The sequence below is a fragment of the Dreissena polymorpha genome, chromosome 6 (assembly GCF_020536995.1).
Source record: "Dreissena polymorpha isolate Duluth1 chromosome 6, UMN_Dpol_1.0, whole genome shotgun sequence".
Lineage (NCBI taxonomy): Eukaryota > Metazoa > Mollusca > Bivalvia > Myida > Dreissenidae > Dreissena > Dreissena polymorpha.
The window spans coordinates 114,543,818-114,556,317 of record NC_068360.1 but is presented as its reverse complement, the minus strand read 5'-3'; the positions used below and the strand labels follow the sequence as shown (position 1 = coordinate 114,556,317).

Here is a 12,500-nt window from a genome sequence, read left to right as displayed (position 1 = left end):
AAAAGGAAAAAGCAATAACAAAGTTTGTTAACCCATTTATGCCTAGTGGACTCTCCCATCCTTTTAAATTGGATCAGTTTATTTCCAAAATTAGGGATATCTAGTATACTTATTTCTATATTTAGACTATTTCTTGTAGAAATTCCTTTAAGCAAACAGCGCAGACCCTGATGAAATGCCCGTCACGTTAGTTAAAACCCGGTACATCTTGAAGCATACTCAAATTTTTTTATCTTTGCTAACACTACATTACTGGCTTCAAATAATCATCGCATGTTTTCATACTATGTAAGTGATATACATATTTTCGAATTTAAAAAAACAAGTGTCATGAATGCTTTAGTATTTCACTGATTCGATTGAGAAGTTTTAAAGAACGAATCGATATATTCTACATAATTTTTAGACCGACAAGTTTGTTCGTCTTTGAAAATGATCGCTTCATTCTTGTTTAAATCTAGGATTTTGTTTAACTTGTCATTTTGTAAATATCATATAAAGTCCCTTTAAGAAACAGGTCGTTGTGGTTGTGTATCCGCTTGTTTTAACCGAAATTATCTTCGAACATATTAAATAACCACTTTCACATGCGTTCAACCCGGTTAAATATTTTGAAAGTTTTAAGGTAAAGCGCACAACTTTTAAAGAACGGGCTTCTCTTTATGTATGTGTTATTGTAACTACAGCGTTATGTTGAAAAATTTACATATACATAATCATGTGGAGAAATGTGAATGCAAACCATATGATCTTTGAAATGAAAGCTTCTAGATATATTCTTAGCCGGTTATTTGCGCAAAAAACAAGAAATTTGTTTGAACAGTATTTATGACATTATTCTACTAAATAGATATTCGATTTATAAATCTTTTTAATACATTCAGCTTTAAAATTATCAATATTGATAACATACTTTTTATGTTTTATATATTCCTTAAAAAATGTCCGAGGTGTGTAGGCTCGAATTTAACCTATATCGAGCTGTGTATAGTTACATTTTTTACAATCATCATGGAACTTGCGAAGGAATTACCTAATCTTGGGAGAGTATGAAAATTGCCCATTTAAATAACTGACTGCCAAAGGAGGATGGAGTTTTTCTTGTACGACATCATTAAAATAGGTGTATTTTAACGGCCAATCAGGCCCAATCTTCGTTGGCTTTTTGTCAAATTTAGTCAGAACATGTGTTTCAATCATGTATCCAAAATGAGTGTCATAAGGGAAACAAAACTCGGATACAAGTCGCACTATTGCTACAACATTCTGCAAGCAGATCAGTAAAGTTTCTTAGGGCCTCAGGTCAGCGCCCTTTCTTGTTTATGTTGCTCTGGATCAAGTTTTTGTTATAATGCTTTGGTTGTTAATGAAGCAGTAAGTCATTTTGATTTAATGAGTCGCGTTCTGAGAAAACTGGGCATAAGGCATGTGCGTAAAGTGTAATCCCAGATTAGCCTTTGCAGTCCGCACAAGCTAATCAGGGACGACACTTTCCGCCTAAACTTGCTGATACGGTCTATCCATTTCTATAATTCAGGGTCTATTTTGTACTACTTAAGCGTAACACGTCATGGATTAACATCTTACCGACTTATCATACATCGCAATTTGCTTGTAATGAATGACACATTTTGTTGTATAAAATACGACAATTGTCGTTAGCAGACCAGGTTTTAATATTGTCACAGTTACCTAAAGTACGAAATACAAATACTACATGCGGATAAGTGTCTACAAAATAATATCACACCATTGATCAAATAAGCGATTCCACTAATTAATCAGAGAAGCGTAGTTAATTGAATTTCTTTATTGCTAAACTTTTTAAAGAGGTAAAATATAATATACTAACAAATCTTAAGACATAACAGTCTGCGAATTATTAAAAATACTAATTTCTGAGTTTAGCAATAGACCGTTATGGGTTTATATTTATCGTCTATAATTAATGACTTTCGGGCAGTTTATTTTACAATCCTTATTGACCAGAAGTTCTGTTGTTATCGTTTTATTTTGTGACACTTCGAGGATTGCTTATGTAAAGTATAAAATACATTACTCATTCTATGAGCACGGATGGCCGTGTGGTCTAAGCGTTTGACTTTTACTCCAGGGTTCAGTGGTTCGAGCCCCGTTTTTCTTTCTTTAATTTTATTCTTGTTTTTACTGGCGCTTTTTAGATCCAATATTTATATTTACCAATATAAAGCATCAAATGACAAACTTCAAAATCTGCAAAAATCTGTGAAAATGTCCCTTTAAGTAGATAAATGCTCTAGATAAATTCCAATTTTAGTAAAAGGTATACTCTGTTTAACATATATTTCTACTCCAGTCATGTCATTATATCTATTTGCGTTGCTTTTTACAAATAAACATCAACACAACTAAACAATTAAAATTAAATAACAAGTAGATGTATAACAAAAATCCGGATATTCCTACGCATCCGAAATAGCATTTACAAATGTTTGTGTTCGTGTTAACGACATCCAATGTTATGTTGTTTTGAATTACCATATCATAATTACAGCGGAAAAGGTGAAACATTATACAATATCTTTTGACATAAATTTTCTTTCTTTCAAAATAAATCTGCATATATACATTCCGGAATGTAACTGAAAGCAAAAAGTTAAGCCACTTTCTTTCAAAATGGCGATTTGGCGCCGGCAATCTCGAATGCGTAACATTTATCCCGCCCATGAACGAATACCGTCTTCAATATAGACTTTATAAAACGTTTAACATCATAATATCTGCATAATAGCATACATCCGGCGATAGAGTTGAAATATCATCGATATATAAATCTGGCGCAATGCCCCTTAAGGGGTTTCCTTGATGACAGCGACAACAACCTAGTTATCTTACTTATATCTTCATAGTCACCCTACTTTAAAGGCCGCTACAAAATTATGGATAATTGTTATTTGTGACTAACTACATTCCCTTCTGATTCGCTTCTCATTCGAATCCAAGTATCATTCCTGAATTATTAATCAATTATTAACGTTATAAATTCTAATGTAATGTTTCAACCTTTCGAACACGAACATAACATTATGAGATGATTAAGCCTTCCCCCATTATATTAATAACCTAAATATATTTGACATTCACCTACAAGAATTGACCAGTCGCCAAATACGCGATCGCTCCGCCCACTAAGTTGTGTTTTCATAAAACGCTTATTCCATTACTCCGACGGTCTTTATTTTTCGGACCATGTGGCCGCAATAAACGAAATCTGATTATTACGGAAGTTTGATTGACAGCTTGCGAGTGGTCAATTATCTAGGCAGAACCAGATCCGCTATTTGCTGAGAATCTATGATAAAACACCAGTACTTTCATACAGAAGTCCTCTCAATTCAAAAATAAGAAATTGCGCGATAAAAATAAATTTATAATACTTTTTTAAGTAAAGGAATTTAAACGAAAAATTCGAAACTTAGGAACCTATGGATGCAACTACACAATTTACTAGATATATGACTTTGATAAACGTTACAGAACCGGAGACGTTCAACACGACGTTATCAAACTTTTCCGGGTTGTGGTTGCGGCCGGTCGGTTACTATGAAAACACGCGGGTGCTGCTCTGGAGAGTGATCCCGCCGATTCTAATTTCAATTGGAACGATCGGAAACGGTATGACTATTTTCGTGCTGCTTCGTCAGAAGAAGATGACGTCAACGGCAGTGATCCTGTTTGCACTGGCGCTTTCAGATACCCTTATGTTGTTCAGCGCACTCCTGCCAAAGTGGATGTTATATACCTGGGGCGTTGACATCCGGATGCTGAGTAACCCCGAGTGTAAAGCGATAGTCTACCTTACATACTGCAGCACCCACCTCTCCTCGTGGCTGATCGTGGCCTTCACGCTCGAGAGAACAGCTTGCGTGCTGTTCCCGCATAAAGTTAGACTGGGCTGTTCCCCACGAAACGCTGGGTTTATCATCGTCACCATTGTGCTAGCCGTGGTCGGAATTAATATAATACTACGCGTGATAGTTGAGCGGAATAGATACAAGGGCTCGAAGTGCTCTGCGCCAACGAAGGAATACAACGACTTATTTTACTACGTTTACGGATGGGTCGACTTCACGTTAACTTTCGAAGCGCCGTTCCCACTGCTACTCATTTGCAACGACATCATCGTAGTGCAGCTCGCGCGCTCCCGTTCAAGACGTAAGCGGATGAATATTTCCGGTCAGGCGCGCGACACGCGTCCATTGTCGATACTCATGATTACCCTATGCGTGCTATAACTCCTCGCGATTACACCGGTGTCGGAATGGTTTACTTCCCCTACCATAGGGACAAGCTCCTGGCGCTCGCGACAGTTGATCCTTATACGGCTTGGTACGACTTCGAGTACAGTCGGTCCCTTCATGATGTTGCCAATCTGGTCAGCTACTTCAACGCCACCTTCAACTTTGCCATTTACGTGTTCAGCGGCTCGAAGTTTCGCGCAGAGCTGAGGAGTCTGCTTTGCTGTAAGGCAGAAAAAGACACCAGCCTGTTGGAAATCTTAATGCCACCAGCTTCAAAATTGCCGACGAAAACCGTTATCGTTAACACTATTTGACATAATTTCTTATTTCATAATATTAAACACATATGCTGGATTGATTTTTGATATTGGTAATACATATTAGAATGAGTCTACACCTTAAATAAGTGTGTGATTCTGAAAATAAGGTGACACGGTATTGTAAGTATACAGGGTGCAGAATCAACGGGGTTTCTCGGGTTTTACACGGGCTGGACAGAATGTAAATACACCGTTAAGAACTATATTTTTGAAAATATCTCAAATAATTGAAATACTTTAGCAAAAATCGTAAGTGCATTAAAGATAGTGTTCTTGCAGTTTGTGCAGATACCTTAGGTATAAGAATAAATCATTGAATACGTCTGAAATCGGTGAAAAAAATCACGTTGCGTAAGGCATAACCGTATAAATGAATGCAGTACACATTGAACAAGAACACATTCTTATTAAATAAGTAATTCTGATGTATTTCACATTGCCATAAGCATCATAAACATATGTCTTTTTGCACTAGTTAAAATTCTTGAGTGAACTTGTTTAAAAAAATAAGTTTGGAAAAAAATGTAGCACTTACTGGTATGTTTACATCCATTAACGTTTAATTGACATGACACCTTATCAGTGATCGCTCCGCCCACTTAATCACGTGGCTCAGCGGGAAAAAAAACCTAGACAAGCTAACACCAAAATGGCTTCTTTGCCTATACACTGCATATAGATTTACGCGATATTCCGGATGATTTTATGGACTTGTTTAACACCATATTACACTTCTAAGGGGTTGATGCCATTTAGTTATTCTGCAAATGCAAAAAAAATACGATTAAAGAGAACATCAGCTATTTATAACGGGTAAATCGGTACATTAAACACGGAGTGTATATTGATCTAGAGTCCATGATTAAACACGCCCTCAAACGCTTGCCGAAATCGAACCCGTTATTACGTGTAATGGTGGTATTTGCAATAAATTAACACTTCACTGGTATTTACCCGTGTTATTAACAAAATTATTACCGAAACATTCCCCCCTACCCGTGTATTTGACACGAAATAGCGATTTATAACTGGGAATTCGGTGAAGTTTTACGCGCTTTCTGACGCCGGATGGGTACCTCAATCCCACATGTTATTGCGTATAAAAGTGATATTAATCATATTAAACATTGCTTATGGGACATTTATCATTCACTATAATTTAAAGCGCAAAAACAACACAGTAAATTTGGACATTATCTGATATAAAATTAGCGTTGTATGAAATGGAATACGGTCAGGCTATTATAAATTAATAAGGCTACCAATATCAGACGCTCGCGCAGGTACCGACTTCCCCGAAGTTACCGCATTTATTGGTTAACTAATATCAGTAATAATAACTCTTTTACAATAGCATTTATCGATACGTCTTTATTAAAATAATAACAAAATGGTTTTTCACTTGTTTCTGACACACACAGAAACGCGATTTTTAACGGGGATTTCGTAAAGTTACACGAATTGGGTACCAACATTCTCAATTAGTTTACATGCACACGTGACATAATACATACTTAATAATGCTTAGTTATTGCTTATATGACATTTCAAGTTTGTGAAATAAATTAATGTTCTATAAAGGGGATCTCGGTAATTCTTGAAGCTTCCACTCGCTCTTGTCAAGACCGCATTGCCGCGTTAGAAATGGTATAAATTTAATTCATCTAACTTATCTTTCTGGATACCAAATGTCAGAGTTGCATTAACCCTTTTTACACCGTTTTTGCCATATTTCATTTCCGTTTTTTAATCCGAACAAAATAAACGAAACACGTTTAAAAAATGAGATCTAGACATTCGAGCTCCTAGTGTGGATTAAAAGCGTTTATTGGTTACACCACATGACTGCAAATGTGTAGATACCGTTAATAAGATAATATATCACATGTCACCTTCAAATAACATGTATGATGTCAATTAAGTGCATTACTATCAGAGTAATAAAACACAGAATGAATTAGGCTTCATGCTGGGTTTCAGTTCTCGTAAAGTAATGCAGATGAACATGTCTATGATACGGTTAAGCGATATACCCGATGATTTTGGTGAACATTTTTTGCCGTATAGATTCAATGTCACCAACAAATCTGTCAGGATATCGATTGTCCGAGTTACATAATCCCCATTGACACCGTTTAACCATTTTTAATCGTTTTTTTAAAGAGGAAAACAAAAGAAACTCGTTGGAATAAAAGTGAACCTAAACATGTAGCTTGTCTAGAAAATGGCGGACAGGTCGTTGCTAACGAGTGCGCCCGATTAATCGATCGCTAATTGGTGGATCAATTCTAGTGGGCGGAGCAATCATAGATAAGGCGTCATGTCAATTGGGGACACAACAAATGCACGTGATCATGCACCCTGTATGTAAGGCCTCTTGTCAGTTTGGTCATATATGACTCGGTAACACTCAATACACAGATCTATAAATAAACATTTTTATTTATAGATATTTGCACAAAAAACGTATTACATGTATAGAATGAAGATTTATGTGGATTAATTTGAGCCATGCCCTTTAAAAACGGGGCTTATTGCATGTGCAGTCCGCACAGGCTAATCATTTACGAAACATTTCCGCTTTTCGTTTATAAGAGACTTCCTTTCAACGAAAACTTTCACCTGCTTATCTGGGACGACACTTTATACGCATATGCATTACGCCCCGTGTTTCAAGAGTGATTCTTGTTTGGGATCCACTCTTGTTGTATTTAAGTCAGCTAAATCCATTTCAATGACTTTCAAACTATGAGCAGTCACATTACAGATTGTTTGATAATGATAATTTGTTTATACAATTCAATTTAATGCTTTTCGGTTGTTTATAAAGAAATGTCAGTGAATTCAAACTGATAATTCACTGTTGAAAAACAGTGAAAATTACCAGTAAAAAATATTGATAATTTTCACTGGTTAACTGTGAAATGACCTTGTTGTGTTATGTCAGGACGTATTATTTAAGCACAACGTTCTCAAGTTTAAATACAAAAGTAATCATTTGTAAGTATAAAAATAAAGAAAATGTGTTGGTATTCGTTGGAATATCAATTTAATTTACTCACGAAAGCATTTTGTTTTTTTCACTATTGGTCGCGTCACTCGTTAAAAATCGATTTTTCTAATCAAATGCAACAAATGTCCTCTCTCTCTCTCTCTCACTATGCCTCGCGTGCGTCGATCTCTCGTCTGAAGCTCTCTCGCGCTCTCGTCTCTCGCGTCTCTCGCTCGCTCTCTCTCTCTCTCTCTCTCTCTCTCTCTCTCTCTATATATATATATATATATATATATATATATATATATATATATATATATATATATATATATATATATATATATTTAAATCGCTGAATATCTGTGAGGACCTCGTCAAGGGAAACCTGAGATTGACGCATGTGCGTTAAGTTTCATTCCAGATTAGCCCCTATATTAACTTAGGCTCGATTGGTCATTGTCGGCTCGCGTACTTCTTACATGTACCCTGGGTACTCTTAAGTATACTTGCATGTACCCCGGGTACGGTAAATATACTTAAACGAACTCGGTCGATATTAAACTGCACTCGAGTTGTATTCCCGCCCAAAATCCGTGGTCCTAAAACGCGCTACTGATTACCGTAAAACGATATTGTTTATCTTAAACATACTTCTTTTAAAAAAAAAACCTGCATCAACATGCTTTTTGAGTATGAGTTTCGATAATATGCAGGCTATTTAACAGAAAAGTGCCATAAATGAGAGCATAATTAATTTTTAAATAATAGCCGACAACGACCGATTTAGCGTTAAAATTCCCGAGTACATTTTAGTATATTTACCATACCCGGGGTACATGTAAGTATACTTAAGAGTACCCGGGGTACATGTAAGTAGAACCCGAGCCGACAATGACCAGTCGAGCTTAACTTAGTGCTGACGCCTATTTCCATTACTGCCTTAAATCCGCAATACCATCAAGATCAGCAATAAAAACAGGATGTTTTGTTGATCTTGATAAATTCAGACGCTTTCATAAGAAACACTGAGAATGTTTAGTATTTAACCTGCGATTATTTCAATATCGAAACCCTTTTCATATAAATATACGACCAGCTAAATGTAAGTCAATGTTACGGCGATATCTGTACCATAGTGCGCATGCGCTATTATGTGGCCCCTCACTGTGCCTATGCTACACGTGTCACCGTGTTATGCGCATACGCCATTGTTTGGTAAGCAATTTCTAATTGAGCCGCGCTCTGTGAAAACGAGAGTTAATGCATGTGCATAAATTGTCGTCCCAGATTAGCCTGTTTAGTCCGCACAGGCTAATCAAGGAAGACACTTTCCGCCATAACTGGATTTTTGCAAAGAAGAGACTTTCTTTAAATGAAAAATATCATTAAAGCAGAAAGTGTCAAGTGACGACACGTTACGCACATGCCTTTAACCCATTTTTCACAGAGCGCGGTTCATTTATATTTACATAAGATTAACTGCCAATTAAGGGCACATTCGTTTGTAAACATCGATTAATTAATATCACGGCATCCAAAAGGCGCATTACTTCGTTTTCGCTCACAAACGGCATCATTTTCAGAGCTCTACACATGAACTATCGAACAAACATTCAGAAGTATTTAAAAGACATTGCAACACCCTCATAACATTTACCACTGTTTTGTTTTGTATTGAAGGCTGAATTAAAACAGTAGTCAATATTAAGTAGAATAAGCCTATCACGGTTCAATATATACAATTTTACACAATCACATGCAATGAAAGACAGTTCTCCTGAGCACGCTATAGGGAGGTCGACGTCGAGGCCGTGAGAGGAAAAGCTGGCTGGATAATGTTAAGTGGACATCCCTTCTCATGGATAAACCACTCTCAGCAGTACACAACAGACCTGACATGAGTTGGATTTCTGTATCTTCGTCCCTCATTTTCCCCTAACGGTCAAATCGGTCAAGAGATTGATGATGATGATGATGATGATGATGATAATGGTGGTGATGATGATGATGATGATGATGATGATGATGATGATGATGATGATGATGATGATGATGATGATGATGATGATGATGATGATGATGATGATGATGATGATGATGATGATGACGTTGATGAGGAGGAGGAGGAGGAGGAGGAGGAGTTTGAGGAGGTTGAGGAGGTGGAGGATGCTGATGCTGATGATGCTGCTGATGATGAAGATGATGATGATGCTGATGCTGATGCTGCAGCTTCTGATGATGATGAGGAGGAGGAGGAGGAGGATTTTCCAGTTGTGAAAAAGCGTTATCATATAAATGTATTCAAACGTTTAACTATAGTATTTTTTACAATTATTTTGTTAATTTATTAAAGCCGTTGTAAAATTGTGTTATTTTCATGAATGTTTAAATTATCATGCGTAATACATTTTAAGAACGTTTACCACTCCATTTTGGCAAATCTTCAAAATATTGCAGTCCTGAAAGGTGGGGACCGTGGTTTTGCACTCGTAGCATAGTAAACCTTGGACATTACAAAAAAGTTTTTAACTACGGTGCTGACGTTTTTTTTACATATTAGTATCATAAGCTAATAAAGCCATGATTTTGTTCTAGTAAATGTACGAATCATCGACTACATATTGTCTTAATATTTTAATGCAGCCTTTTGTTATGCATACATATTCTGGATAAAAGGTTTCAAACCAGGTTTTTTCTTGCGTATGTAAGTGGGACTTCTTGATCCAATTTCGAAGCCCTAATATTTCGTTTTGTATTATATATGACTTTGATAAGTCTTTTCTTGCCTGAAGCTTGTCTAACCTCTTTGAGACTTGCATCGGCGATTAGTACAACAGAACACACCAATAGCAGAGCTGAAATGTACACATATAAGAAAAGAATTGAAATCGAAATAAATAATTACAGATCAATAGCTATGTCTGCTTATTTTATAATGCCTACAAATGATTTTATTAGTTGAGTGTTTCATTTAAAAACTTTTTAAATGAGACGATCTGTATACGATGTCATACATACGTCTCAATTCCATTGTCAAGTCCTAGATTGACAGGATACCGAAAATGTTTCACTAACCCCATGCTTCATAGTACATGTGTCTGAATGTAGATAAGGGATGTCAAAGTTTACGTATTGAATTGCCCTGGTGGTAAATTAACGTAACATAAAGGATATAAACGTTGAGTTGTATTTATGATGAATATCCGCAATTAAAAAAGAATGGCATTGATGATAAAAAACATCAGTTATTGACACAAATATTTTAACAAATAATTATTCAGAAAATAAGAAATATGATTTTCTAAAATTTCGAACATATCTCAATTAAATCTGTTATATACTCGATCTTCTTGGATCATATATTTGCTGCACAGATGTAACAATCATATGTTATATTAGAATTTTTAAAACTTTTTTTGCACTGACAGACAAACTTTATATGAAATAGGGCAAACGAATTAGTTGCAGTCGGCGTCCGAAATCGGCACATTTTTTCAGTAAGCTTTCCTCTCATGAATCGCTTGATGAATTTCACTTAAGTTTCAACATGTGTTTCCAAATGAAAACATGGGCCGTGTTTTGTATTTAAAGCTTGAAGTTCTATAAAATTAAGGTTATTTTGCACTATGAAATGTTCAAAGACAGGTAAAAATGTTTCGTTATTGTAGTTTCTTACGAATTGTCAGAGGGATTTCATTCAAACGTAAACATTTGTGTTTTTACCAATATTGGAATCGACCCAAAATGCCAAGTTTCGTAACTGTTGTTTGACGTGTGTCAAAATTAAGGTCCTGTTTAATATGTTAATTATCAGCACCTGTTAAACACTTTTAACAGGTAAACGTTTTTTTCTGTAGTTTCTTATAAATGGCATTAGAAAAACCGTTCAAACTTAACACATTTATTGACAATATTGAAATTACACCATGGGAAAGGTTTAATAAATCTTTTATCAAATTTGTCGAAACTAAATACCGTTTATTCCTAGGCATTTCAGAAATAATATTAGTTAAAAAGACAGCTAGATTATAGCCACTTAAACGTTTATGTTTTAATCAAACTTTATATGTATTTACATTATATCAAACCGCGAAAGGGATAGCGTATTGATTAGGTGGTGTCAAAGTCAAAGTCACTGTTACTTACACAACACAATTATGTTACATTAATCAGGGACAAAATAAAGTATTGTAAGAAAACTTAATAATTTATTACAGCTTTGGAATGTAATGGGCCGGGCAAAGTCAAGGTCACATTAATTTAATAAATACAATATTTCTGCTCAAAATGTCACTCACGATGTTACTTAAATTGCCAAATAGATTCCGCTTTGTAAGTCAAGAAATATATTTTACAGATTGTCCTTGCATAACTTACATCCAAACCTACAAAACTTGCATCTGGGTTGGATTTAGTAAAGGTCAATGACAAATTTATTATGTGTAGACCAAAAGTTTAACTAAACAACTCATTAATACACCGAGCTTTTGCAATCAAACTAAGTATATAGATCTATAAAGGAACAAGGAGGCTGAGAATTAACAATCATGTCGTGGAACATTAACGGACTTAATGACAGGAAAGAGTTTTCTGCCAATTTGTAAATGTCTGAAACTCATGTGATGTATGTTATTTTTTTACAAACCGTAGGTAAAGAGTTCTTGTTATATCAATTTAAGGGAATATTTGACTTTTTACTTTTTTTTCAAGAAAATTGAACATAGAAAAGCTTGTAGAAATAGTGGAGGAATTGTTGTTTATATTAAAGAAGAATTAGCGTATGGTTTAAACATTGTAAAATGCCATAATCATACAGTTATTTGTTTAAAACTTGAGCACACATTCTCTAATATAACAGATGATTGTTACATCTGTGCAGCAAATATATGATCCAAGAAGATCCAGTAT

General features: G+C 35.4%; 1 protein-coding gene across 1 annotated transcript in view; it reads left to right on the top strand.

The window, feature by feature from the left end:
• Positions 1–4,274, top strand: part of LOC127836005 (uncharacterized) — a 23,488-nt gene extending 19,214 nt beyond the window's left edge. Inside the window, exon 5 of the mRNA XM_052362423.1 lies at positions 3,517–4,274. Coding sequence (XP_052218383.1) covers positions 3,517–4,274 — 758 coding nt within the window. The remainder of the gene's footprint in view (positions 1–3,516) is intronic.
• The last annotated feature ends 8,226 nt before the right edge of the window (positions 4,275–12,500 follow it).